General features: G+C 48.8%; 3 protein-coding genes across 3 annotated transcripts; 1 reads left to right on the forward strand and 2 right to left on the reverse strand.

Moving 5' to 3' along the window:
- Positions 1-185: 185 nt before the first annotated feature.
- On the reverse strand, positions 186-7,537 carry RBM41 (RNA binding motif protein 41). The gene is made up of 7 exons (XM_077185951.1): positions 7,291-7,537; positions 6,510-6,626; positions 6,217-6,409; positions 3,384-3,588; positions 1,569-1,939; positions 809-956; positions 186-547 (listed from the first exon to the last, which is right to left on the reverse strand). Exons 1-7 carry the CDS (start codon positions 7,296-7,298, stop codon positions 390-392), a joined length of 1,200 nt encoding a protein of 399 aa, XP_077042066.1. The 5' UTR covers positions 7,299-7,537; the 3' UTR covers positions 186-389.
- A 1,662-nt stretch (positions 7,538-9,199) lies between these two features.
- LOC129125766 (nuclear pore glycoprotein p62-like) lies at positions 9,200-16,968 on the reverse strand. Its single transcript, XM_054641379.2, has 12 exons — positions 16,611-16,968; positions 15,415-15,803; positions 14,319-14,429; positions 13,727-13,858; positions 13,220-13,324; positions 12,664-12,772; positions 12,368-12,512; positions 11,888-11,937; positions 11,632-11,766; positions 11,137-11,248; positions 10,547-10,613; positions 9,200-9,423 (listed from the first exon to the last, which is right to left on the reverse strand). The coding sequence occupies exons 1-12, from the start codon at positions 16,901-16,903 to the stop codon at positions 9,332-9,334; spliced, it is 1,740 nt and encodes a 579-aa protein (XP_054497354.2). The 5' UTR covers positions 16,904-16,968; the 3' UTR covers positions 9,200-9,331.
- A 152-nt stretch (positions 16,969-17,120) lies between these two features.
- On the forward strand, positions 17,121-26,722 carry DNAAF6 (dynein axonemal assembly factor 6). Its single transcript, XM_054641674.2, has 7 exons — positions 17,121-17,255; positions 18,043-18,157; positions 20,400-20,463; positions 21,603-21,708; positions 23,460-23,556; positions 24,358-24,443; positions 25,955-26,722. The coding sequence occupies exons 2-7, from the start codon at positions 18,056-18,058 to the stop codon at positions 26,088-26,090; spliced, it is 591 nt and encodes a 196-aa protein (XP_054497649.2). The 5' UTR covers positions 17,121-17,255; positions 18,043-18,055; the 3' UTR covers positions 26,091-26,722.
- Positions 26,723-27,529: the final 807 nt, after the last annotated feature.

The following is a 27,529-nucleotide window of genomic DNA, read 5'->3' on the forward strand; positions in this document are numbered from 1 at the left end:
CTGTTGAGATACACAAATGCTGCTCTGGAGGGCTTGGGGCAGTCTCTGGCTCCAGGGGATCCAGCAGAGCTGGGAGGCTCCCAGGAGTGAGGTGTGTACACAGCCCTGCAGCAGCAGCAGAGTGCAGCGCACTTGCCCCTAGAAGACTTAGGACTATAAACATCAAGAAGCACACACTAAGGAAATACCACAATTAGTGCATTTATTTACCTGGCGTCTTCCCTCCCTCCTTGCCACAATGTGTGTGGGCACTGCCCAGCTCTCAAGCAGAGCCCAGGCCCCAGCTCTCCTTTCCCCATACTGAGACTGCTGGTCCTGCACTGTCCCTGGTTCAGCCACAGCTTCCCCACGACTCACTGAACTCCACAAGGCTGCTGGTTCTCCATCCCTCACGTGGCAGGAGGGTTCTCTGCAGCAGAGGAGCTGGGGGTGGCAGAGTCAGCCTCTGGCAAGTGCTTCCTGCTTTTCCCAAAGGCGATGACCAGGGGCTTCCCCTGCAGCTTGTACCCGTTCAGCAGCTGCAGGGCTCTCTGGGCTGACTCTGTGTCTGCAAAGAGAGGGGGACACAGGGTCATCCTAGGGCTGTTCCCATCTGCTGGCCACTCAGCCTGCTCTGACATGCTGAATGAACACTGCACATGACAGACTGCATCGCTTCTGCCCTGGTAAATCCCTTCCAACCCAGGGAAAGGACCATGGCACTGTTTCTCCTTGGAAAGCAGGCTTGGCAGCAGCACGGTGCCCTGCAGGAGGACGTGACACCTTTGGGAGTCAGGGAAGAACAGAGAGGCACAAGGCAGCAACTCACCAGGGAAGGTGATGAAGGCCTGATCCCTCATGCGGCCGCTCAGGAGGCGGAACTGGATCAGGGGGCTGTCCTCCCTCTGGAACCGGGCAAACAGGGACACCAGGTCCCTCACTGTCACTCGGGGGCCCAGGTTCTTCAAATACAGCACCTGGAACAGGGACACACAGGGTCAGCCAGCCTTTGCCATGCAAACACACCTTCCAGCCTGTACAGCTCAAGGTGTGAATTAGCTCAGCCCTCACACCCACGTGCTAATGATGGCATTTAGAGCACAGGTGGGTGTACAGAGAAAGGCAGCTCTGAACTCAAGGCACCACCCTGCTTGCCTGCATCAAGAGCTGACAGTTTCAGTTTATTATAAAACAGTTCAGTTTATCTAGTTCAGTTTATTTATAAAACAGTTTATTCAGTTCATTCTGTTTATTTATAAAATGCAATTATCTCCAGCTACTAGACAGGAACAGTCTGAATAAAGTGACAGCAGGACTCAGCCAGGCCCAAACAGACAGAGCACATCTTGACAGGTGACCTGCTGGAGCCAGGGAGGGCTGGGCTCACAGGTACAGCTCTTTGCCAGGCTGGTGCCTCCCCATCAGAGCCCAAGGTCCCTTTTCCCCCCACAGTGAAGGCTCCTCTCCCCCCTGGCCTGCAGGATCACCCCAGCAACTTCAAGGCAACAGCAAAGAGGAGCCTTTGCCTACTGACACGGCTTCAGGGCATCCTGCTGAGCAGGGGTAAATCCTGGTTCATGTCAGCTTACCCTGCTGGGCTCCCCTGGATGGTAGGATGAGAACCTGGGGATTTTCCGGAGTTCTTCCTCTGAGAGGCGGTTCCTGAGGATCTCCTCTTCGGGGACAAACTCAACTGGCTCTTTGATAACCACAGGCCTTGGAGGGGACTGCTGGGGCTCTGCTGCAGACACACTGGGACTTGCTGCCTGTTCTGCTTGCTCCTCCTGGTCTGGAAGTGATGACTCCTCAGTCCTAGACCCCTCTGGGGTGGGGGACGAGCAGGGGTCACTCGCAGCAGACTGGACTTTTTCAGGGCACTTCTTGCTCAGCAGCTCTTGGTAAACACTCTCCAGATGAACCATGGGGTCCTTTTCATCTGTTCCCCTCTTCTGAGTGTCATCTAATTCATAACAGAGATACGTGGTAACTATCACCAATAGCCTGGAAAACACACAGACTGCAAGAAGAGACACAGAAAGGAGAAACCCTGTTTCACCCCAGCCCCTGTGGGCAGGTCCTGCAGGTTGTTTAAAACAGGAACAGTCCCAGCAAGTGCTGGTTCCTCAGCTCAGGATGAACCTGCAGAGAGCAGCAGCTCCACCTGTGCTACATCAGAGCTCTTTCCAGAGATGCCCTCACTTGCCTATCTGCAGCCACATTTCAGCACTTTCTAGTGACTCCTTCAACACACCTTCCTCCTCTGCATGTGCAGCAAGGATGGGCCATGCTGCCTTGTTGTACCAATACCTGGAATAGGAACATTTGGCTTTCAAGGACATCAGATTAAGCTCCTGGGTTTAAAAAGGTCCATGACATGATGACATGGACTCATCAATGATCTCTTTCAATTCTCTTTAATGGAAATGAGGACAATGTGAGAGCAACATCTCCCAGCCTTCAACTGGACCCAATTCCCCTTCAGGGATGAGGCTTTAACAAGTCAGTCCTCCTCTTACCTGCTCTGTGCCTTTGCTTCCTTCACCCCCTGCAGATAAGGAACAATCTCCAGTCCCACCCAGGCACTTTGTGTAACTCAGACCTCGAGGCTCCACCAAAGCATCACCCCAGCTCCCCTCCCACACCCCGAGCTGCTCTGCACTACATGCAACACCTCAAGGAGACCCAGAAATGCACTTTTGTGATGGTGGTCACAGGGGTCTTATGTTGAAGGAAGAGATAAGGATTTGACTCCGTATTTCAGAAGGCTTGATTTATTATTTTATGATATATGCTACATTAAACTATACTAAAAGAATAGAAGGAAAGGTTCTCAGAAGGCTAGCTAAGCTAAGAATAGAAAGGAATGAATTAACAAAGGTCTGTGGCTCAGACAGAGAGCTGAGCTAGCTGGGCTGTGATTGGCCATTAATTATAAACATTTAATGAGCCAATCACAGATGCACCTGTTGCATTCCACAGCAGCAGATAACTATTGTTTACATTTTGTTCCTGAAGCTTCTTAGCTTCTCAGCAGGAAAAAATCTTAATGAAAGGATTTTCATGAAAAGATGTCTGTGACACACTTTAAAAGCAGGCACTTTGCTTAACTCAGGCACTTTGCTTAACTCAGACCTCGAGGCTCCACCAAAGCATCACCCCAGCTCCCCTCCCACACCCCGAGCTGCTCTGCACTACATGCAACACCTCAAGGAGACCCAGAAATGCACTCTAAAAGCCTCTAAGTTCTCATAAAAGAGAACCAACTCTGCCTGCTCCCGTAAGAGAGGAAAATATCCCCTCCCACACAGCGCCAAGGCAGAACCACATCCTCGGGGACAGAAGGCCAGACCGAAACGTGTGGGGCTGGCTGTGTGTGCAGGAGGAGCCCTGGGTGGGGGCAGCACCTTGGTGGTAGAGGGCCCTGAGGAAGGAGTGGCGGTCGGTGCCCTGGAACAGGGCCTGCTCGATCTCCATCTCCCGCCGGCTCAGCTGCTTGCTGCCCGCGAAGCGCTGCGGCAGCGCCAGGATGCGGCGCCGCTCCTCCAGCTTCTCCCGGATGGCATCCAGCCGCTCCTGCGTGGCCTCGGGGGCTGCCCCCAGCCCCGAGCCCTGCAAAACAGCACAGCTGCGATCAGCAACAGCACGGGCATCTCCCCAGAGCCAGCCAAAGGGCACAGCCCCAACCCTGCAAAACAGCACAGCTGCGAGCAGCAGCTCCGCTATTTTCTGAGACCCCCGTTGTTGGAAGGAATGAATGAATCTGAGTCCATGTTCTTAGAAGACTAATTTATTATTTTATGACTTGTTGTAGGGTGTTTTTAGGCTTTATAATTATTGGAACCTGTGACCGTGTTCACAGGGGTCCCAGGATGAGGGAAGAGATGAGGATCCCTGGGCAAACAAACCTGGCTGCAGGGGCCACTGCATGCTGCCAAAGCACACCTCAGCTGCTGGAAGGGCATTTCTGCTCCATCAGAACACGCTTCCATGGGGCTGGGGCTGCGTTTTCTGTTCTCAAACTCACTTTGAGAATTACTGTGGCAGATCCTTCTGCCTCGGGCTACAAACCAGGCTTTCTCCCTGCACTGAGCACAGCCTAACAGAGCTTCCCATGGTACCTCTGCCCCACATCTGCACAGCTTCTGCCATTCACCGTTTCACAGCTTCCCCCAGGCACAAAAGGCTGTTTATACGGAAAAGCAATTCCCGGAAATCATTTGTTGTACTTTGTTTTCAAAAAAGCTGCCACTTAGCAGCTGAAAATAACAGAAATCTGCACTCACTACTTTGCCAAGAGCTCCCCAGGCAATCTGAAGTTCTGTCTCAGCTGACATTATTCATCACTCACGGTGGAATCTTTCCTCCACCTCCAAAGCTGCACATCACTACCTGACTTAGACTTTCTCCATAAATATTCTCCTCTCAGAACCTGTAGAAGACATACCCTGATGTCACCTTTTTTTTTTTTCTGTCAGAGGAGTGTTTTCCATACAAATAATTTTTTCTGAACGTCCCAGAATACATTTCATACTAAATATAACAGCTGGTACTGACGACATTGATTTTCATTCTTAAATTAACACCACTCCTCTCTGCACCAAGCTTTAATCAGGCCACACCAGGGCTGGATTTGCATTTAAACACCAAAGCAAGTAATGACTTCAGCTGAAAAGAGGCAAGCCCCTGATTACCCTAGACAATTCTCTCCTGCACGAAGCTATCACTCAGGAAGAGGAGGCAAAGGGAAGCCAAGGATCAGCCCAAGTCCTGGTTTGCATTTTCTACTTTGGCAAATTAAGAGCAGGATGCTCCAGTGCACCTGACATAGGACAACCACAAAAGCCTCTTGTCTCTGGAATGTGAAAAAATAAGGGTGAGGGTGGGGGAAGGGGAAAAACCTGCTGGAAGAGACCCAAGGAGGAGCCAAGGCAGTGCCACCACACTCGGTCTGAGAGCTCTGCACTATTTCATGTGGCTGTCCCAGGGCCCCTGAAGGACCTGCAAGCCCCTAAGGAGAGCACTCCCTACAAACAGCCATCCTAAATCAGCAATGGGATCCAGGGATCTATCAAGGATACTCAAAGCAGGATGTTGAGGTGCTTTTTCTCCTTCTCTTCTAGCATTTAAATCCTTAACACACAGGTATAAACAGGTGAAATTATTTGTTTGAGATCAAGGCAGAAGCAGGAATATCCTCACATCCTACTGTGTTCCAAAGACCCACTCCTGTCTCCACCACACCTTTTAACATTGATCATTCCACCAAAGAAAAGAGGCCAGAAAAAATGTGGGATAGTGCTGGGCTAGGAGTGGCCATTCTTTACCAATGGCTTACAACGGACTGGAATTTTCTACCAGAGTGCCACAGGGTCAGAGGAAGCTGACCACCCCCAGGTGAGAGCAGAGCATGCCCACCTCTCACTGTCACATTTTCTGAAAAATCCTTTCACCAGGATTTCTTCTCCTGGAGAGCTGAGAAGCCTCAGAGAGAAATGAAAACAATAATTATCTGATTGCTGCTCCTGTGTTTGCTGCTTTGGAATGTGGTCTGGAGATGGTTTACCAACTGGTCATTGTTTGATTGGTTTCATGTGAATTGTTTTTACTGAATGACCAATCACCATCAGCTGTGCCAGACTCTGAGGAGTCAGTCAGGAGTTTTTCATTATCATTTTTGTTAAGCCTTCTGTCTGTATCCTTTCTCTTTCTTTAGTATAGTTTTAGTATAGCATTAATATATAATATAATATAATGTATATGTGACAGTGTTCACAGGGGTCCAAGGATGAGGGAAGAGATGAGGATCTGACTCCATGTTTCAGAAGGCTTGATTTATTATTTTATCATATATATTATATTAAAACTATACTAAAAGAATAGAAGAAAGGATTTCCTCAGAAGGCCAGCTAAGAATAGAAAAAAAAATGATAACAAAAGCTTGTGGCTTGGACAAAGAGTCTAAGCCAGCTGACTGTGATTGGCCATTAATTAAAAACAACTCTATGAAACCAATCACAGATCCACTTGTTACATTCCACAGCAGCAGATATCCATTGTTTACATTTTGTTCTTGAAGCCTCTTAGCTTCTCAAGAAGAAAAATTCTAAAGAAAAATTTTTTCATAAAAGATCTCTGTAAATATAATATAATATAATTAATATAATATAGCCTTCTGAGAACATGGAGTCAGATTCTCAATTCCTCCTTTCTGGGGACCCCAGCAAACACCAGACCCACCTTCCTTGCTGAATCCTGGTTCTTCCAGAGCAGGATCTCCGAGTCAGAGAGCCCCAGCTCCCGGAGAGAGGAGGTTTCCTTGTCACTCTCCTGCAGGGCCTGGAACTGTGACAGGCTCAAAGCCCCCGCAGCCTCTTCCCCAAAGGGTTTGTAAAAAGCTGCAGGGGCAAAGCATCTCCGCTTGGACTTGCACCTGTGAGCCACAGGAACACAGCAGCACAAACAGCTCAGCACTGAGGAACGGGGGCAGCACGGGGCTGCTCCCTCCCAAAGCACACCAGACCAGGACTTACTGCTCGATGGAGACACTGGTGTCCAGCTGGTGGTGGAGGAGGCTCTTCAGCTGCCTCTCCCCTTCTGTCTCCAGGTCCTCCAGGAGGAGCTCATCGCTGGACAGGCTGCTGTTCACCCTGGGGCACACAAACACAGCATGGGCAATGGGGGAAACACGGCTCAAAACGCATCCCTGCCACAGCTCCTCCACCTCTTGGGCTGATTTTACGGCATTTAAAAAAACAAGGAACCAAAACTACTTGACTAAAACTCCCTTTAACATTACTAGAAAAGTAACAGATTTGGGATTCCTTTGAGAACATTAAAATACCCCAATTAGTCTTCGGGTGTATTTGTATTGGTGGAGGGGTTGTTTGTTCACTTTAAAATCGCATGCCACATTTTTATTGACCAAAATCATCTAGCATCTAGGTGCAAGATGATGCATAACTTCCATCCAAACACAGGATCTGGCATCTAGCGCTGTCTGGCTAGTTTCAAATGAGTCAGGCAAGAAAGAAGCGAAACCGCGACGCCGAAGCGAAACCGAGAATTTCAGCAGCGCTTTTCCCTTTCCGGGGTCACCCGCTCCGGAGCAGAGTCCCCAAACCCGAAACCCACCCCAGAGCCAAACCCAGCCCAGCCCAGCCCGGACCGTGCCGTGCTCCCGCTCCCGTTCCCCCCGCTCCGGGCCCGGCGCCGCTCCGGCCGGAGCACCGGGGCTGGCACCGGGGCTGGCACCGTGCCCGGCAGCCCGTGGGGGCTCTCTGGGCACCCGGGAGCCGTGGCTGCCCCGCTCACCGGCGCATGGCCCCGCCGCTCCGCACCGCCAGCGCCTGAGGGGAGCACCGGGAGCCGCCCCGGAAGGAGCGGCCGGGCCGGGGCAGCGGCACCGAGCGGGGCCGGGCACGGAGCGGAGCCCCGGGGCTGCTGCAGCGAGCGGTGCCCGCCGTGGGGTGAGCGGGGACAGGGGACAGGCACACCCCAGAAACACCCGCACCCCTCTGCAGCTGAACGGGGGAGGGAACGTGGAGGGCAGGGCTGAGAGAAGCACCGGAAGAGATCGCTCTCGTCAGATGTCGTCACGGGCGAAACGGGCTGAGCGGGATGGGGAAAACGCCAAGCGCTTGGTTTTGAGATTTTAAAAGTTGAATGGTAATAAAGTGGTTATAAAAATAGCGATATAATTGGAGTAATAATAATTTTGGACAATTTGAATTAGGACAATGGGAAACAGTAGAAACAAAGAGTTAAGGACAGTCTGGGTACCTCTTTCTAGGCAAAATAAGCCCGAAAAAGAACACACGTTAACAGAGGATTAACCCTTAAAAACAATAGCCTGCTGCATATTCATACATCTCATACATGATGCATAAATCCCATTCAAACACAGGATTCTGTCTGGTCAGTGTCAGCTGCTTCCTCTGAATCCTGACAGCATCGTTAAACCACAGCGAGGCAGGAAGAAGTTCATTTCTCCTGATAAGGGAGCAATAAATTCTTTTTCTCAGAAAGATTTAGGTGTTCTCTGGCTGGTATCTCGGTGTGAGTCCTTTCTTTAAAAAAAATATCTCACACAGCATAGTTTCTATTTTAACATTTTGTTATTACCGAAAACTATATTTAACACACTACTTAAGAAAATTAATACAGCACAACTTTCTGACATAACACATATAATATTCATTTTAATATTTGCAAAAAGCCAATCATAAAATATGCATTTTTCACAGTAGAGATATTAAATATAAGTTTATTGCTAACCAAAGCAGAGAAGGATAAGGGGAAGTCAAATCAGCCCTTAGAAACACCTTCCCCCAACCTGTCCCTCCTGCCCCAGCAGTGCAGGGAGATGGGGATGGGGTTATGGTCAGTTCACAGGGAGATGGGAATGCAGGTCATGGTCAGTTCACAGGGAGATGGGAATGCAGGTCATGGTCAGTTCACAGGGAGATGGGAATGGGGGTCATGGTCAGTTCAGCACCCCAGGTTTGGGGTCCCTCCCACAGGAGACTTCTGTGAACATCTCTGAAGTGAGTCCATCTCACGGGCAACAGCCCCCCTCAAACTGCTGCAGTGTGGGTCCCTCTGCCATGGAGTCCTTCCAGGACAGGCTGCTGCAGCCTGGGAGTAGAGCACCTCGGCCACAGGCTCACAGTGTCTTCTCAGGCATGCCCCTGCTCTGCCCTGGGGCCCCTCCATGGGCTGCAGGTGGATCTCTGCATCCCCATGGGCTGCAGGGGCACAGCTGCTTCACCATGGTCCTCACCACAGGCTGCAGAGCAATCTCAGCCCTGGTGCCTGGAACACCTCTTCCCCTCCTTCTGTTGGTGACTGCAGAGTTGTTCCCCTCACAGGTTTTCACCCCACTCTTCTCTGGCCACAATTACAACTGAGCCACAAATTGGTTTTTCTTTCTTCTTAAATCTGTTTCACAGAGGCATTACCACCCTATCTAACTGGCCCAGTCCTGGCCAGCAGCTCATCCAGGGACTGCCTCTGCTGGACATGGTGGAAGCTTCTGGCAGCTTCTCACAGAAGCCACCCCTGCAGCCTCCTCCCAAAACCAGGCCGTGGAAAACCACACAGAGCCCTCCAAGGCAGCATTTCTGTTATCTCACCAGTCTGCAGGCAGAGCTAAAGCACAAAGAGCACACACTTCATCCAGTTTCTGATGGGAGCAGGTGAAATCCTGTCCAACACCACAGACTGGCTTTGAACAAACAACATATTTTATTGTAAAAAAGGAAACAAAAGCCAGGTCATCATTTCAGTCCTTAGCTCCCAAACACCTGTGTTTTTTGTGGAAATTTTATGTCCATCCTTTGAACTTGGGAATGCTTCAATCAAAGGTGATCCTAAAGCTGCGCTCCTGCTCCTTGCGGCGACTCTCACAAACCTTGGTCACCTCTTCCACCTTCCTCTGCAGCACAGCTGTGGCAGAAACAAGGGATTAACATCACAGTCACCCCAGAACACAACCCTGCACAGTTTTGCTTGCAGAATGAAAAATATTTTCGTGTTGACAGTCACTCAGATTTGACAGTGGACAAAGCAGGAGGAAAGCACAACCCAAAGCACTGCCAATAAGAAAACTTCTTCATTATTGACTGGCAGAGGAAAAAATGGGTCTCCTTTCTAGGAAAATTTAAAGGCAACAGATAGCTATTTTCACACACATTCAGTAAAGCATTCAGGTGGCACAGGAGCTAAACCAGATTTCCTAAAAAAGGCATGTTTGGAATGTGGAGCTTAGCAGAAGTGTTTTGAAAGAAAACACCTAATAAACGCTGACCTAAGCCAATAATTCTGTGTGAACACGGAGAACAGCAGGCCTGCTTTCACACAGGCAGTTACCCCAGGTGTGAGCATTTCTCAGCACTGCAGCCAGGCAGTGCACTCGGGCTGCTGAGAGGAGAGCTGCTTTATTCTGCCGTGCCCCCGTGTGGCTGCTAGCAGTTAAAATCCAAACGGCACAGAATTCCAGAATCCCTCACCAGGAGGCACTCTCCCAGGGAGAAAAACTCCTTTTTTTCTGTCTTTAGTAAGACTCCACTGTCAAATGTTCACTACTGAGTGCATCTCTCTGTGCACTGGATCTCAGACTACTGAGGCTGTGAAATTCCCACATTATTCCTCCAGTTACCCCACCTGCAGATCAAGGCAGGCTGCTCCATCTTACCTGGATGTGGCTTCCCATTTTCAGATTCAAGGAATGATAGCACTCAACACACACACTTCCACTCACCAATTTTCCTGCATCACAGGCAAACCACACACTCTTTTAGAAGTTGAACTATTTAACATTAGTTTGACAGAATGAATAAGGTTTTTAAGTTCTCTGCTTTGCAGTGACACATTTCAAGGAGGGCTTTTGGGGTAAAAAACACCAGTTCCCAGGAGTAACTTCTGAGCAGAGGCCCAGAAGGGAGAGTGCCACTGAAGGTGAGGAGGAACACTCCTCAGGCATCCTCAGGAATTCAAGGATGAACAAACACTCACACACAGGCTCCTGCTTCCCATTCACATTCCCAAAGGGCTGCAGGACAAAGCTCACCTGAATTCTGGTCAATCCACTGCAGGGAATCCATGTGTGCATTCAAAATTTTACAGATCTGCTGAAGCTGAGCAGAGAGAGAAGGTGCAAGTCAGTTGTGAGAGTGCATAAACAGCAAGAGGAGTCAAAAGCAAGTTTCTCCTTGCCCAGCTTCCCTTAGGCAGCAGCCACTGGGCCAGGGAAGTGTGTGCAGCAATGCTGCTCCTTTGCTCCTCCATACCAGCAAGAAAACTGCACATTTTAGAGGATATGTCTGTGGCTTTGGCTTATTTTCATTTAGACCTAGGAACCAGCAGAACATTCCTCACTTCAGGCTTGAGGTGGCAAAATACAAAATGAATGTGGAAAAACTCAGTCTGCAATACTGAAAGGAAATTTTGACTGAAAGCCTTTTTTTAATAAGGCTATAAGGAGCATCAAAATCAATTTAGAGGTATCAGAAGGAGCTGGTTATTCAGATCTTGTTTTATGAGGATATTAAAAACAGCATAAAGTACAAGTGGAGTATCCACAGGGGGACAAATGAAGAGTTAGAGCTATTTCAATATTCTTTGCCTCTTCAGCAATATAAAATAAAAGCTTGCACTTACAGGGTCACTCGTGTCTGCTGGGCCTCCTGATGTGTTCAAGTGATCAATGATGTCCTTCAGATCCTGTGCCATGCGCTTCAGCTGAGCATCGATGTTTTCAGCCAGTTTGTAGCTGCAGAGCACACAGGAAACAAGATCAGAATGGTTAAAGAAAACTCTGAAAAGCTGCTTGAAGTCAAAGCAACTGTGGGCAATCAGAATGAGCTCCCACATCTGCAGCAAAGAGCAGCAGAGACCTGGAACAGCAGCCAGAGAGGCTCCAAGCCCACACAAAGGCACTCCCAGCCCGTCTCCCTTGATCTACACATGGGGACAGACAAGCAAGGGAGTGGAGGACTATGAGCAAAATCTAAGTTGCCATGCATAGAACAGGATTAAATATGTGACAGCAGGCACTGCTTGTTCAGTCCTGTCGCCCATCCCAGCCCCATGTGCTGCTGGCTGCTGTGAGCCCAGCACAGGGCCCATCCCCATCCCCAGCAGTCGGTGCCTCACGTCCTCTCCCGTTCCTCATCCGCGTGCTGCAGGTAGATGGTCCCGCTCTGCTCCTTCACAGACTCCTCCAGAGGGGTCAGCAAGTCCTCCAGCTCCTTCTGCTGGGACAGAATGAAGTCCAGTTCCTGATCCAGTCTGCAAAGAGAAATGTCAACTGCTTCCCTTTCATGTGGCAGGCATTGCAGAGCTGTCCCACAGCCAGGCAGGGCAATGCAGAGAAGAAATGAAATCATGTCAAGTGCTCATGGTCTCCTACCTCTTCTGGTCAACCTTCACCTTCTCTACTTCTCTGTGTAGTGAAGTAATCTGGAAACAGAAGACATTTCATTACACCTTGAAAACCAAGAAGTCAGCTCTGCAAAGAAGAGAGGTGGGAGGGAGAGAGCAGTACTATTCAAGTTCTGCTGGAAACAAGAGATGGTCACAAAGATCTACAGACCCAAGATGGAGTAAGGGAGGCATGATCCCCCCTTATTCCTTATTCCTCCTCCCTATTCCACCCCAATGATGGAATAAACATGGAATGATCCCCCCTAGGAGAACCTGGTATCACAGAGCAAAGGCACAGAACAGACTCCAAGGCCTAAAGGCCAAAGCAGACACCCAGAGACTGTGAGAAGCACCCAGGGGGAGCTCACAGCTCTTTGTACCATGTTCTAGATGCCTGTTGCACCTGTGACAGAGCCCTTGCAGGAGCCAAGCAAGCAGAATGAGGTTGCTCTGGAGGCCTCCTCACCTTCTCCCCATTCTCGATCAGCATGCGGTCCCAGGCATTGACTTGTGTGGCCTGATGCAGGAAGTGCTTCTCTTGGTCCTCCAGCTCCAGGCTCCACTTGTTGATCAAACTCTCCAGCTGGGCATAAGTCATCACTGGGGGGGCACTGAGAGGAGTCAGGGCAGCACAGGACACGAGGTCAGCACAGACAAACACCACAACTCTCACTGATCTCCCCTTCCTCCTGCAGAGCCCAGCCTGAGCCCTGCAGCTGCTCCTGGCCAGGCAGCAAAGGGTCAATGGCAGCAAACTCCCACCTGGCTGTGGTGGTTGTGGTTGTGGCAGCTGTGGAGGTCACAGCTCCAATGGCACCAGTGGTAGTCAATGGCTTCAGGTTCAAGGGAAAGCCAGAAGCAGAGGTTGTCCCTGCAGGAAGAGACTCAAGTCAGGCAGCAGAAGGGGACACAGCTGGCACCTCTCAAACACAGAGCAGCTCCAGGTGCCCATGGCTGGAGGAGCTGCAGCAGATCCCTCTGAAGGGAACAACAGCAAATCCCACATCTGTCAAGGAGGGAATGAAAACATCCCCAGCCCAGCCCCTTGTCAATAGCCCCTTGTTTTACTGCTAGAACCAAGAACTGCCAGCACACCCAGCTCCTCCCCTGCACCTCGGCAGTGGATGAGGGAACATCTGTGTTTTCACAAAGAGATGGGAAAGGATCAGAGAAAGACAGACTGTGCTGTTTTCAGTCACTTGAGGGCTTTACAAATCACAGCTGCTCTGCTCCTACTCTGACATGGCCCTTTACACCTGTACATAGCACTGAATTCAGTCTCCCTTCTCTTCAGTGCCTTCCAGCATCCTGTTCCTACCAGTGGCAGTGCTTGTGGTGGTAGCTGTGGTTCCAGGAACCTTTAATCCAAAGCCAAGTGTTCCCAGACTGGCTGTCCCAGTGGAACCAGTGGAGGTGGCACCCACTGTGAAGAGAAGACACCATTAGCAGGCTGCATGAGCCAGGGAATGCAGGGCCCTTGGAGAAGCTGTGCCCAGCCTGCTCCACTCCCCCTGCAGCAGCAGCAGCCCCAGGGGAGGAGCAGCAGCAGCAGCCCCAGGGCAGCAGCAGCAGCAGCCCCAGGGGAGCAGCAGCAGCAGCAGCAGCAGCCCCAGGGGAGCAGCAGCAGCAGCCCCAGGGGAGCAGCAGCAGCAGCTGCAGCCTCAGGGGAGCAGCAGCAGCAGCTGCAGCCTCAGGGGAGCAGCAGCAGCAGCCCCAGGGGAGCAGCAGCAGCCCCAGGGGAGCAGCAGCAGCCCCAGGGGAGCAGCAGCAGCAGCCTGGCTGCCCCTTCATTGCCCCAGGGACAAAGCTGCCTGCAGAGACTCACGTGAGAGGCCCGTGGTGCTGGAGGAGGCTGGGGCTGAAGAAGTTGCCACAGATGCAAACAAGGAGGGCCCCGTGGAGCCCAGCACTGAGGTGGTGCTGGTGGTGGAGGCCGTGCTGGCAGCTGTGGATGTGACTGCAGGGACAAACAGCTCCAGCTGTACAAGCAGAGCACACTGAGCTCCCACCCCCTGCCCAACAACCCTGCTGGGAGGGTGACACCAACTGCCCAGTCACACCTCGTTCTTGGCCATGTCAGCATTTTAACTTCCTTTCCCTCTTATTCTCCCTCCACTCCCTGTCTTTCACAATCTGCCCATTTAAGATTGTGCCTCCCTTCCCCTGTGCTCCCCAAACAAGCACAGAACAGAATCTGGCATTTGGGACACAATCAGAAGCACAGGACACACTGTGCAATGGCTCTGGGAGCTGTCACAGATCCCCACTGCCAGGGCAAACCCACAGGAACAAACACTTGTGGCCCCTCCCCACACCCCAGGATAAGAGATTTGTCTGCTTCCAACAGACAGCTATAGCCAGGAGGAGAGAAGAGTCCCCAAAGCCTTGAGGAATTGTTTTCTAGAACAGCTTCCTACCTCCCAGCTTGGCTCCAAAGCTCAGGGTGGGGGCCTGGCTGGTGCTTGTGGTCAGTGTTGCTGTGCTTGTACTGGTGGCTGCTGTTGAAGGCTGAGCCCCAAAGGTCAGACCTGGAAGCAGGAGCAAAAGGAAAACATGGAATTCCTTCCTCCAGGCTAAAGAGCAACTGCTCCCCAGCACTGCAGCCCCTGGACAGGCCTGTCAGAAACACCTCTGGCCCCAGCCCCTCGCTGCTCTCTGCCCCAGCACAAGCCAGAGGCTGCAGAGCCAAACCCCCACGGCACCCTCAGACACCCCCATGGCAAAGGCTCCCAGGCTGCAGCTGCCCCCGAGGCTGTGTCACAGCACAGGGCACAGCTGAGACAGCCAGGACACACACAGAACCATCACACAAACACAGAAAGCTTCAACCCACACAGAGAAACACCAAACCACTGCAGAAGGCTGCAAGCATCTGCCCTTCTTGTTCTTTAGCCCAACCTTTTACCCCCCTCACGTTGATGCACTGCCCCTGTGTGCCCTGTGCTCCCTTTGGTGGTTGCTCAGCACACCTGGGCACTCCATGGCTCATTGCTGCCAGTGCTGCTCACCTGCTGCTCACAGCTGTGCCCACTGGGGATGAGGCTGGGCCAGCCCATCCCAGTGACCCCAAACTGTGCCTGCAGCACAGCCCCATCCCAGTGACCCCAAACTGTGCACACAGCACAGCCCCATCCCAGTGACCCCAAACTGTGCCTGCAGCACAGCCCATCCCAGTGACCCCAAACTGTGTGCAAACAACACAGCCCCATCCCAGTGACCCCAAACTGTGCCTGCAGCACAGCCCCATCCCAGTGACCCCAAACTGTGTGCACACAGCACAGCCCATCCCAGTGACCCCAAACTGTGTGCACACAGCACAGCCCCATCCCAGTGACCCCAAACTGTGTGCACACAGCACAGCCCCATCCCAGTGACCCCAAACTGTGCACACAGCACAGCCCCATCCCAGTGACCCCAAACTGTGTGCACACAGCACAGCCCCATCCCAGTGACCCCAAACTGGGTGCCCCTGTCCCAGTGTGACTCTCCACGAGCCCCAGGCTGCTCACCCACCTGTGGGCTGCCCCCCGAGGCTGAAGGGCGCTGCTGTTGGGGTGGCAGCTGCCAGGGTGGCCGTGCTGGTGCTGGCAGCAGCCGCAGGGGCCGTGCCAAAGCTCAGCCCTGCCGACGTGGCCGGCGTGGCCGCGGTGCCGATGCTGAACCCGGCCGTGCCCGCCTGGCTCGTGGTGCCACTGGAGAAGGTGAAGCCTCCTGGTGTCCCAGAGGGAGCTGTGCTGCTGCTGCTGCTGCTGGCAGCAGAGCCAAAGGCAAAGCCAGACGGGGCTGCTGCCTGACTCGAGGGGGTGCTGGTTGCCGCAGGGGCACCAAAGGAAAAGCCCCCCGGGACTGCAGGAGCTGGAGTGGCAGTGCTGGCCCCAAAGGTCACTTTTGGGGTGTTTGCCCTAGGCAAGAAAAGAAAAGAAAGGAAGCCATTCTGCTTGAGACACACATCCACCCAAGTGCACAGCTGGCTTCCTCCCTGACCATTTGCTGACAGTAGAAACCTCCTTTCAAAGAGGTGCACAGCTGGCCAGGCTGTGTCTCAGTTCTGATAAGAGCCTCCATCCAGCTGCTGTCACCTGCCATCCCCCCTCAGGGCTCATTCCACTGCCTGTCCCTTCATTACCTCCACCCACCCAGGTACCACTGGGCATTTGATGGCAGCACACGTGAAACTGCTCCTTCTCTCAGCTCACCATTTCCATTTCCCTTTATACAAGGCTGGTTTTTTCCTGCTCGTCCCCATTTGAGCTCCCTTCCCACAGCTCCCATCTGGCAAGCTTTGCCAGCAGCAGCTCTGCAGAACCGCTCCAGCACTCGCCGCCTTTCCTGATCGGCAAATCCCTCCCAAAGTGCCGGGAAAACATTCCGAGCACTCCGGATCTGGGTCAGAGAGAACGAGATGTTTGATATCGGGCAGCAGAGCTTCAGCATTTCTGCGTGCTCGCGTCTCCAGCCCAGTTCCAGCCGGGATCGCGGAACATCTCCTTCCCCACGCTGCGGGGGCTCCCGTGCGAACGGACCGGGACCGGGACCGGGGCTCGCCGAGCCCTGCGGGGCGCTGGGAAGAGCCGGCACAAGGGCCAGGGCTCGCTCCGAGCAGCTTTCCCCGCAGAGCCCTCGCCCAGCACCCACAGGACCCCGCTCCCTCCGTCCCTGTGTCCGTCCCTCTGTCCCTGTGTCCGTCCCCGCCCGGCCCCGGGTCTCACCCCAGCGGGAAGGCGGCGGCTGCCGGGGCGGCGGGGGCCGCGCTGGTCGAGCCGAAGCTGAAGCCGGAGGGCTGCGCGGCCGTGCCCGGCCTGCTGAAGGAGAAGAGCCCGGCGGGCTGGCTGCCGCCCGCCGCCGGCGCCGCGCTGCCGAAGCTGAAGCCGGTGGAGGCGGAGGCGGGCGCCGGCGCGGAGAAGGAGAAGCCGCTGCTGGCCGTGGTGGCGGCGGCGGCTCGGGGCGCGCCCAGGCCGAAGGCGCCGCCGGGCGCGGGCGCCCCGAAGCTGAACTGGCTCATGGCCTGGCGGCGGCGGCAGCGCGGGCCGAGCTCCGGCAGCGCCCCCGGCACGGGGCCCGCGCGCGGCGATGACGTCACCGCGCCCCGCCCGGCCCGCCCCCGCGCCTTCCCGCTCTACGCGGCCATTGGTCAGCGAGACCGCCACTCTCGGAATGTCAGTTCCGATTGGCTGTCGGGGCGTGAGGGGCGGGGCGTGTCGGCGTTGCTGTGGGGATGAGGGACGCGGCTGCGGGAGCGGAGCGAGGGACAGGGAGAGACCGGAGCGAGGGACAGGGAGAGACCGGAGCGTAGTGAGGCACAGGGCACACCGGGACCCGAGGGAGAAGCGGGAGCTCCCTCAGGGTATGTTTAGGTTGGTATCTGCAATGGTTCTTCCCCCAGAGGTGGTCGGGCACGGAAACAGGGTCCCAGGGAGTGGTCATAGCCCCTGGGCTGTAAAGAGCATTTGGACAGTGCTCTCAGGTATTGTAGCGTTATTAATTTTTGCCCCCGAAGAGGGGAGAGAATGATGCATCTGACTCCATCTTATCAGATGGCTAATTAATTACTTTATTATACCATATTATTCTATAATATATTACACTATGTTACATTACATCTAAACTGAATCTGCCAAGCACTCAACCCTGCACACACTGCACAGAATCTCGTGACTGTCACCCATTAGTCCTGACACAAACACAAACACACACCTGACCCTGACAGGCCAAGGAAACAAAACACCATCACTTTGGGTAAAAAATCTCCATATTGCATTCTACTTTGGCACAACACAGGCACAGCAATTGAGATAAAAATTGTTTTTCCTTTCTCTGAGGTTCAGAGAATGAGACCCAGAAATATTTTTGGGAAGAACTGTGTCTTGCTTTTCTCTGTGAAGAGAAATGTGGCAACACCCAGGCACATGCTGGGGCTCAGGCTGTCCTGCACAGGGCCAGGAGCTGGACTCACCCATCCTGATGGGTCCCACTCAGCATATTCTTTGATTTTATGTTCCATTTTACATGCTTTGTCATCACACACACAGAAACTTGGCTAAACTTTTCCTTCCCAAACGCACAGCAGGAAAATTGTGCTCTACAGGCTGTTCCAAGCACATTTAGCTTCTGCTTCATCTGCCACTTGTTTTCCCTGCCCAGGTGAGCAGTGGCTATGGATTTGGACAGCGTGTTCTCAGGCTCTTCTCTGCAGAACCTTGCCAAACTGCTGCGTGATGCTGCAGAAGAGGATGATGATGGTGATGATGATGATGTGGTGAGTTTTCATGGGAGTTGCTGCTTCTTTTACATATTATACCATAGCCTTGTGTTGTTAATCAAGGAGTAGCAAATCTCTTTTTCTCCAGAGTGAGTAAAAGCAGAATGAAAACTGTGGTGGTGTTCACACAGGTCCCAGGACGAGGGAAGAGATGAGAGTCTTGACTCCATGGTTCAGAAGGCTGATTTTTTATTTTATGATATATGTTGTATTAAGACTATACTAAAAGAATAGAAGGAAGGATTTCATCAGAAGGCTAGCAAGGAATAGAAAGGAATGGAATGATAATAAAATCTTGTGACTGACCAGAGAGTCCGAGACAGCCAGACTGTGATTGGCCATTAATTACAAACAACCACATGAGACCAATCCCAGATGCACCTGTTGCATTCCACAGCAGCAGGTAATCATTGTTTACATTTCATTTCTGAGGCCTCTCAGCTTCTCAGGAGAAAAAATCCTAAGGAAAGGATTTTTCATAAAATATGTCTGTGACAGAAAACCTTAGAAGGTTTTAGTCTGACTGAAACAGCTTGAGGACCCTTTCAGAGTAACAAGCTCTTGAGAATGAGCAAGATGCCCCAGGAAAACAAGGAGACACTGTGAGCACAACATATGAGGGAGGTTTAGTTTTTCAGCCTGAAGGAAAAGAGAACATGGACTTGAAAGAGCTTCAGATACTTCAGGCTTCCCCTACTTTCCCCTGAACTCTGCTGGAGATGAAGGCAATTGCAGCCAGATATGAGGGGAAAAATTTGCTGCTCAGCTTCCGAGTTAGGACCAAAATATCCAGAGGCAACTGAGTGTTTTAATTGCATATGTCAGACATTGAAGAACTGCAGAGATAACTGATCACTAAATTACAACAGGTATTTGGTGGTTGTAAAATAGGTGAAGGGGAAAAATCATTCTAAGGTGCATAATCTGAATGAATAATGAGAGAAATATCTGAATGTGTTCTTCTGTATCAATTCCTCTCAGGAGCAGATGAAAATGACAGTCTTTGGAGAACATGCATTATTCCTGCAACATGCAACACCTGATTTTATCCAGGCCTGCCTGTGTGCTGGGAAGAAATATTCCCAGGAGCCTCAAAGGTGTCAACAATGTAGAAGGCCTCTGTGAAGGCTCAAAACTTTGCCAAGTGCCTCAGAATTTTGAACAGATCATATTATGACATGAATAACAGAAAAAAACCAAACAAACAAAAAAACCACAAACAAAAACAAAAACCAAATAAAAACAAAAAACCAAACAAAAACAAAACAAAAAACCAACCCAAGACCCGAAAAAACAAACAAAAAACCCAAACAAACAAAAAACCCACAGATAACAAAAAAAAAAAAAACAACAACAAAACCAGATAACAAAAATGGCAAATTCCTGAGTGTTCCTCCAAATCATTCCTCAACAAAGAGCTGACCAGCCCCAGTAGTGTGATATTTGGGATAGAAGGGGTGCAAAACCCTTGAAGTTTTATTTCAGAGGGTTACAGATGTGGTCCTTCACACCCCAACTATCCTCCAGCTCTTTAATGCCTGCCTTTTAAACCCTGCATTATTGCTGTACATCTCTGCAGTAAACATCCTGATTTTAAAAGGAATTTGTTTACATCTTATTAATAAAATGAATGACACTTCAGAGACAGAAATGGAAAGTTGCCACAAGAGATGTCAATTAAGTCTGAGTCAATCTGGGTAAATTGAAATCTTTATTTTGATTTAATTTAATGCTCTGTGCATATGAGGCACTTTTATTGAACCAAGGAATCTTCATATATAGAGAAATGCCTCACATTGGCCTATTAGCACTAAATTGATTCATAATTAGAAGAAAATGTTCTTGCCTCATGATCTCTACAGTAAAAAGCAATCCAAATGCTGTAATGGGGCTTTCATGTAGCACCCTTGGTTTCCTGTAATATTTTCATGGCAGGCAAAGCATGGAAATTCTGCCAAAATGCCATGGAAACCAAAACTCACAAAGCACATCTGTCTGTATGGCTGGGCTTCTGTGAGTCCTGCTTAAACCCAGTGTGTCAAGGTCACTTTCTGCTGTGTCAGAGTGAAGAAAAGAGATTTTTCAGTGGTTCACTCATGAAACTGTGGGATAATGTGTTTTCAATTCTACCAGGGATTTGTTTGACCTTAGATGATGTGTTGTATTTACTGACATCATGGTTGTAACCAAGCTTGGCTCTATAAAAATTGATTTAAGATGCTCTTGCCTTTCTTTGCAGCCACGCTGTTCTGTTGGTGCCATGACTCCTGGGAGTGTTGGACCAGTCAAGAAGGAGACCACCAGTAAGGAGGAGTATTTGTGTGTTTTGACATTCAGTCTCATTTACAGTTCAGCTTTTTTAAAATTTTGATTTAAAATTTAAATTTTAAATTCTGCTGAATTTACAATTCAGTTACAGCACACTGTAACAGCTATAAAAGAGGGGTCACTGATGTTTGAGATGGGCATAGCATGACATTCCTTACAATTACACTGTAAAATCATTCCTTTCCTGAAAGCTTAACTCTAAAACATGCAAAGAGGAGCAGAAAGGGTAATGCCAGAGCAGCTTCCAGTGGAGGTGATAATAGTTCAGAGCACAGCCTGGTCAGGGGCTGCAGGGATCATAACTGAGCAGCAAAAGCTCCATGTAAGAACTCAGGAAAGACAGGAAGGCAGTTTTGGCAGAGACTTGGCAAAGTTAGTGTTAAGTTTTTTTGGAGCTGAGTCTGTTACATTATTGAGCCCTAAGAAAGGCCCACAAGGGCCAGGGTGAGTTTTGCAAGAAAGGAACTGTGGCAAATATAATAGATTATTTTTGCTTTTATTGCTATCCAACAATAACCAGAGATTCTACTCTAAAATCCTCAAGTTTCACATTTACCAGCTTACTAAAAGAATGTTTTTCCATGCAGGACAGACATAAACCATACTATTCTGCCCAAAAACTTTCATGTGTCTTCAGCACCTTGTCTGGGCTGTGCCCAATAATTAATGGAAGAGCTGGATTTCTGTGTGAGGAGGTGATCCTCTTGTGAATGACTCTGCTCACTGAAAATCTCATGTCAGGGGGCTTGTGGAAGATTAGTATTTCATCCCTCTACGCTTTACTGATTTTGAAGTGCTAGATATTATATGCCAGAAAGGAGGATTTCCAGGAAATAAAGGTTGGGTAAAGAAGATTTAAGTGAAAGGAAAACATCCTCCCTCTGCAAATCCTCATTCATAAGAGAGTAAGGTGAAGAAGACTGTAATCATTACCTAGAATGCTTTTAATGCAAAGATTTTTCTAAAGCCTAGAAATACTTTTCCAGGCTTTAGAAAAGGCTTTTCTTTTTTTTTTTTTTTTTTCATTCTTGAAAAATATTCTAAGCTTTCAGCAACACTTGAGGAACAGAGACATTTCAAAATGTGTCAGTGAGATTTTTCTCCTCACTTACAGGTACTTCTCAAGTGAAATCTGAAAACAAGAAAACCATTTGGAATACAGAGGAGGTCCCAGAAGGATCTGAATTTGGTGATACATGGGACCCTAGAGAAAAGCCAGAGTAAGAAAGCTGAGACTGCCTGTGTGGGCTTCACATAGCATTAATGGAAATGAGAGTTAAACAGCATCTGCAGCCAGCTGGAAAGATTGTGTTGTGCAAGAAGAAAGGAAAGATATCAGTGTTGCATCTAAAGCAATATGTGAAGAATGGTTTTAACCCCTCTCTTGAAATCTTCTGATCTCAGAACAGAAACTTAGTGTTGGTTTTCCAGCATAAGTTTATGTGCAGTGTCAGTTACTTGTATAAAGTGGGATTAGGAGGGGAAGTAGGTCAGAAAAATGATTTATTAACTTTAAAATATGCCATTTGTGTGAAATACCTGCTTTTTCCTGCTGCAACTGAGATGCATCCATTTTTCCATACTCATAAATTCATAAAGTACTCCAATGTATATTTGCATTTCAAAGATTTAAGCTCTTTAGAGACAAATAGTACTGCAGAAGAAAAGCTGTGTGCAGGCAATTTTGAGCTCTTAAATCTTGTCATTCAATCTTAGCCTGTCAAAGCACAACTTGAAACCAGAGCCTTTTCCCTTGCTCATAGAAAAACAGTAGCAAAAAATATTCTTGAAATCAGGCATGTGATTTGGAGTTTGTGGAGGTCAGAAAGCCCTGAGGGTCAGTCCATAAAGCAGCTTTTGCATTTCCAGTCATTGTTTCAATGCCATGTCCTGAAGTGTTAAAGGCTGTAGCCCACGAAGCTGCACATTGTGCACCAGAATCTTCACTTTTTCTTGCATGTAAGTCAGGACATGAGGAGTCCAATTTCCCAGTTAAACACAGGACCTGAGACCCACCTGAGCAGCGACTCAGCCTTTCTGAAGATAATTTGGAATTCACCCTCACACACAGTTGTCCCTGAAATGGTCACCTGTCAGGTACAGAACGTGCTGTCTGTATTGTAGGCACAGAGAAGATTTTCTTGTGCTGTTCTTTGACCATTCCCCTCTGCAGTGCTTCTCCAGCCTCAAGCACTTCTGACCCTTGTTGCACAAATGAAGAGAGGGAATATAACTCTTTGCAATAGTTCATCAAATGAAGCAAAGAAAATGTGCTAAAAGGAAAACAGATGGCTACAGAGGTGCATCCAGAGCTATTAGACACATTTGTCACTGACTTAGGAATTATTACATATGCAGATGCACACTGGAGATGTGAAAGATTTTCTAACAGCTTAGACAAGTGATCCACCCCAGTAATTTTGCTGAACTTAGTAGGAGTAGCATATGTTATAAATACAAATTCAGTTTTCCTTTCCTCATTCATTAATTACCAAGAGCAAGGGAATACGTGATTCCACATTTTGTAGAAGTGAAGGAGAAGAAAATTAAAGTTAGCTGAATACAAAACTATGATCTGGCTTAAGAGTGTTATGCTCAGGCTGCAAGAATATGCTAAAGGACAGAACAGAACACATGTAATTGTGGCATCCCCCTTTTCAAATCCATTCCCAAGGAGTTTGTGGTGTTTGACTTGCTGATAGGCATTAAGAAGCATTTGCTGGTCCTGCCAAGGCTGGTTAGGGGAGCAGAGGCAGCATGGTGAGAGCTTTGGGAGGTGGAGGAAAGGATTTTAACCTGTCTTCCAGCTCTCCCAGTCATGGCTCTGAACAGAAACCCAGTGCAGATGGATTGGAGCCTTGAAGGGAGACTGCAAAGGAGGAGAGGCAGTGTGAGGAGGATTTAGAGTCCTCTGAGAATCACAGTCAGCCTCCTGCTCCAGTATTCCTAGGCAATGGCTTCTCTTTGGCAGGTATGAGATTTCCTTCAAGCAGCACGTGGGAACAGAGGATGTCTTCTTTGGGATGACTGGGAAAGACCCCTCCACTGCCTGCTGTGAAGATATAGTGGTGAGCTGAGCCTGGAGCTCTGGTCCCTTCTCTGTGCTCTTTCTCTGCCTTTCCCACCTCCCCATCTTTCTGAGGGGCAGAATGTAAACACAAAGCTCCACTGCTGCCTGTGATTGACCTCCTGTAGCATTTTCTTGTGGTTCTCCAAGCATTTTTAGGTCACATTTACACTTGCTAACCTGAGGAACTTGTGTATCTCCTCAAGGACCAAGTGTGCTCAAGGCAATCTCTGCAAATGCATATGCCCCATATAAACTTAAAGGGAATAAAATGTAGCTCTGAGATGAAGTTTCATCTTGGACACACTTTTGGAGAAGAGAGGGGCTGGGAAGGAGATTTTTTTTCATCTTCCTGCATTTATTACAAGCATTTTGCTAGTGTGGGCTAGCAAAATGCTACAATGCTGACAGCCTTTAAAGTTCCAGCTATCAGATCCTGCCTCATCATTATATAATCAAAGACCTCCCTGGTTTCTGAGCTCCAGGACAGGTAGAACTGCTGTGTTATCTTTCTAGCAGAAGCAAACTGTCCCTGCAATGCACAAAGCCTGAGGCTTTGCTGAGTGTTGAACACCTGTCAAGCACATTAGCAGCTCAGGAACTGGAAGAGAATAGGATATCAATACACATCACTAAGCTATTGAAAGCAGTCATTATCACTGTCGGATTTGCTCTGATACAAATTACCTACTCAAAACGTTGCTCTTTGATACTAGCATTGAAATATTCATGAAAATGAGCTCTTTTATGGCTTTTAGGGCAACATATGTAATCACAGCTTTACCTCTGCCCATCGTTTCAGATTAAAATCAAGCTGCCAGAGACAAAGTACTCAGACATCACATTAGACATCCAGGACAAGGTTCTTGACCTTCGAACTCCCAAAAAGTAAGTGCAGCACAATTGATAGAAGTCCAGTTAATATCCTCTTTGAAATGGGGTTTAGCCAAGCTTTAAACTGCAGTCTGTGTGGAAAGCAAAGCTAAAGATTGCACTATTAATAATTGCTTGTGAAAAATAAGTATAGAAAAACCACTCATAGTCCATCCATAGGTGCACAATCTGCTGGCTTTGAATCTGTGATACTGTCCAGTAAAAAGCTTTAGGACACATTTTGGCTACTTAAACAGCAAGTATCAGGGACTCAAAACACCTGGCAAAAAGCTGCCCAAGGTCTTGAAAGACTTAGTCTAGTATTCCTAAGCACTAATTTGTACAAATGCGTATGACCAAAGATGGTAAAAAAAGTGCAGATAAATTTTCGGTAGCTGAAAACCGAATTATGAACATATCCAAGCACAAATGCAGAGATGGAAATGTTACAAGGTTTTCTAAAGAGATTTCCTTTGATTTTTTTAATAGGACTATTTCAAGCCTACAAAGATAACTGATAATACACTCTTGGATTTCTCACTCTTCCTCCATCTCTCCCTCAGTGTGCAATTCCTCTGCCTGAGATTTCCTGATAATTCCCATGTCTGTTTTGCTCAAAGTCCTTCTTCACAAAGACTGCTTTTATAAGAAACCTTAATCCTCTCTGGGCTGACTTGCTGCACTGAATAGGGTGTGGGAAGATTTATATGAGAACAGCTTTCTGCAGATAAATTCCAGGTGCAGGCCATGGATTAAGGCCTAAATAAGTCCCCAGAAGACTAAATACAGAAAAGCCATTTTTCTCTGCCAAAAACCAGGCAAAATCAGTTACCCTGTGTTTGATTTTAACCCAAGGATGCAACAGGAGTGGAAGAAGGTTTGGGAATGTTAGTTTTGAAACTGTAAAATTGGAAGGAATAATTGCTGAGCTAATGACTTGCTGAACCTTTGGGCAGTAAAAGAAGTAGCTTAATGCAATGCTGCAGATGTAGAAAACCTCAGCATCCTTTTCCTTTTGCAATTCTATTTTTTTGGTGACTCAGATCTGCCATTATCTTCTCAGTACCCAGCTGTCTCTAGTCACAAGCCTAGCAAATAAAAAGTTCACCATAAATCTGATGGTTGCTTGGGTACAGCCTGAACCAGTGCTGCTTTCACAAATATAAGTGCAAGTCTTCTCAGTATGAAGGAAACAATCAAGATGTCAAGTTCTAGATGCTGAAAAACTTTGTTCTCCCACAGATGGGTAAAAAGATTCCAAGCAACTGCTTCCAGCTCTGTAGTTCTGGGGCTGCTTCTAAGCCAGGCTGCTTTTAAGTGACAGAAATATTTCAATATTTCTATCAATATCCAGTCTTGCTGTGCATGAGGTGTTGCAGGAACCCCACCACCCATCACAACAAGGGGATCTATTGGGATAACATTCCCTGGCATACTGACTGAGGAATTGCAGGAGTAATTTGCAATGATACCTCAACTGCTCACCTGGTCTGAGACACTGACATCCCCTGTGTCCTCTTTTACAGCAAGCTGCTGCTGCACCTCCCCTACCCTGTGAACAGCAAGGAGGGCAGAGCTCGTTTTCTCTCTGAGGAGGAGATCTTGGAAGTCACCTTGAGACTATCAAGGAAGTTGGATTTCATCAATTTTTCTGATGGGTAGAAAGATAGAGAAAGTTTGCAAAAACTAAATGTTCTAGTTTGAACTTGTTCTGAAATAGTAAATGGCTTCCCTTGAGCAGTCCAGGGAAAAGTCTCTGGAGAAATGAGTCAGGAGGAGCACAGCACCCACAGGTTCTAGCAGCTGATGCTGTCTGACCCTTACACTGCTCTGGTTCACTTTCTGCTTCCTGCAGTCTGGAGCAGCCCCTGTGAGTCAGAAAGTGGGAGATGTCAGTTCAAAAGCCACAGGAAGCCTTTTGTGTGGTCATGGCTGAGGTAGCCCAGTGAGGCTCTGGGCAATGTCTGCTGCTTTGGTGCCATTTCAAGCCTTGCAAGTGCTACTGTCCTTGCTTGGTCTCCAATGCTGGGACTGGGGCCAGTTCAGGATCTTCTCTTGCCTATTTCTTGGTGAGAAGATCATTCTGCAAGGATCCATATCCACACCTGAGGCTCCTTTACACTGGCAGAACAAGTTAACCAGCTACAGTTGGGTTGCTGAACATCTCAGCTCTTTTGAACAGGTTTTTGACAATTTATGGTTCAGTGTTGTCTAGTCATCTGCTGTCCTTCCACCTATTTTTCTGATCTTTCTTGATTAATAAAATAATAGGTTCTAAGGAACAGTTCCAGTTATCTTTGAGTCTGCCTTCTCTATATTATGCTCTGAGAGACCTCATAAAAGTTGAGATAAGAGGAATTTTGCATAACAAAGTTTCTCTCAAAGGGCTGAAATGCTGCAAAATGTTCTTTGGCCTTCAGGTCCAATCTGGAGATAGAGAGTTGGGTAACCAGGCTGTTTCTCTCAGTAGCTGCTGGGCAAATATATTAATTTAACATTGTTGGTCCTGCAGGAAGCAAAGGTACTTGCTCAATGATCAAAGTGGAGAGGACAAGCAGGCCCTGGCATGTTAATGGCACACTTAACCAAAAGCCTGTGAGTACTTTCAGAGTCAAATGGCTTTGAGTCCTGCATTCTTCTGGGGGTGGAAGTAGAGGAAAATAATTGACCAGCTAGGCTGCAGACAGCACCCATGCAGCTAAACTTGAGGCAGGCTGTAATGAGAAGATGGATGCTCCATGATGGACTGCAGACACTGACAGTGAGTTTAAAGGTGCAGTCACTGTATGTTAGTAATCCCCTGCATTATAACTCCAGGACAAATTAGGCTGATGTCTGGACATTTCAACCCCTTCCCTGAAAAGTGAACCATTGCTTGGGTCAGAATAATCCTAATCAACTTCTGCTTTAGCCTTAATGCACTGGAAAGCAGATATTTCATTTATGATTCATCACAAGCTATGAAATATGCTGATAACACTCAGGGGCTACTCCAATTGGTATCTGCTTAAGGTTCCATAAATTAGATCTGAGTGTCTCTTATTCCAAAGCTGTGGTTGAGCAGGACAATGTGGATGTATGAGAAAAGGCTGACATCATTC

Source organism: Agelaius phoeniceus, chromosome 14 (assembly GCF_051311805.1).
Source record: "Agelaius phoeniceus isolate bAgePho1 chromosome 14, bAgePho1.hap1, whole genome shotgun sequence".
In the NCBI taxonomy this organism is placed as follows: Eukaryota; Metazoa; Chordata; class Aves; order Passeriformes; family Icteridae; genus Agelaius; species Agelaius phoeniceus.

Excerpts from the sequence above, each read along its gene's own strand:
- RBM41 (XM_077185951.1), bottom strand. Across the intron at positions 3,589-6,216 it reads ACCAGGATTCAGCAAGGAAG|GGCTCGGGGCTGGGGGCAGC; the intron begins GTGGGTCTGGTG and ends GCTGTTTTGCAG. Across the intron at positions 957-1,568 it reads ATCCAGGGGAGCCCAGCAGG|GTGCTGTATTTGAAGAACCT; the intron begins GTAAGCTGACAT and ends TCCCTGTTCCAG.
- LOC129125766 (XM_054641379.2), bottom strand. The coding sequence starts at position 16,903 with ATGAGCCAGTTCAGCTTCGGGGCGCCCGCGCCCGGCGGCGCCTTCGGC. Across the intron at positions 13,859-14,318 it reads CTTTGGAGCCAAGCTGGGAG|TCACATCCACAGCTGCCAGC; the intron begins GTAGGAAGCTGT and ends TTGTCCCTGCAG. Across the intron at positions 12,513-12,663 it reads ACCACAACCACCACAGCCAG|TGCCCCCCCAGTGATGACTT; the intron begins GTGGGAGTTTGC and ends GACTCCTCTCAG.
- DNAAF6 (XM_054641674.2), top strand. The coding sequence starts at position 18,056 with ATGGATTTGGACAGCGTGTTCTCAGGCTCTTCTCTGCAGAACCTTGCC. Across the intron at positions 20,464-21,602 it reads AGTCAAGAAGGAGACCACCA|GTACTTCTCAAGTGAAATCT; the intron begins GTAAGGAGGAGT and ends CCTCACTTACAG. Across the intron at positions 24,444-25,954 it reads GACCTTCGAACTCCCAAAAA|CAAGCTGCTGCTGCACCTCC; the intron begins GTAAGTGCAGCA and ends CCTCTTTTACAG.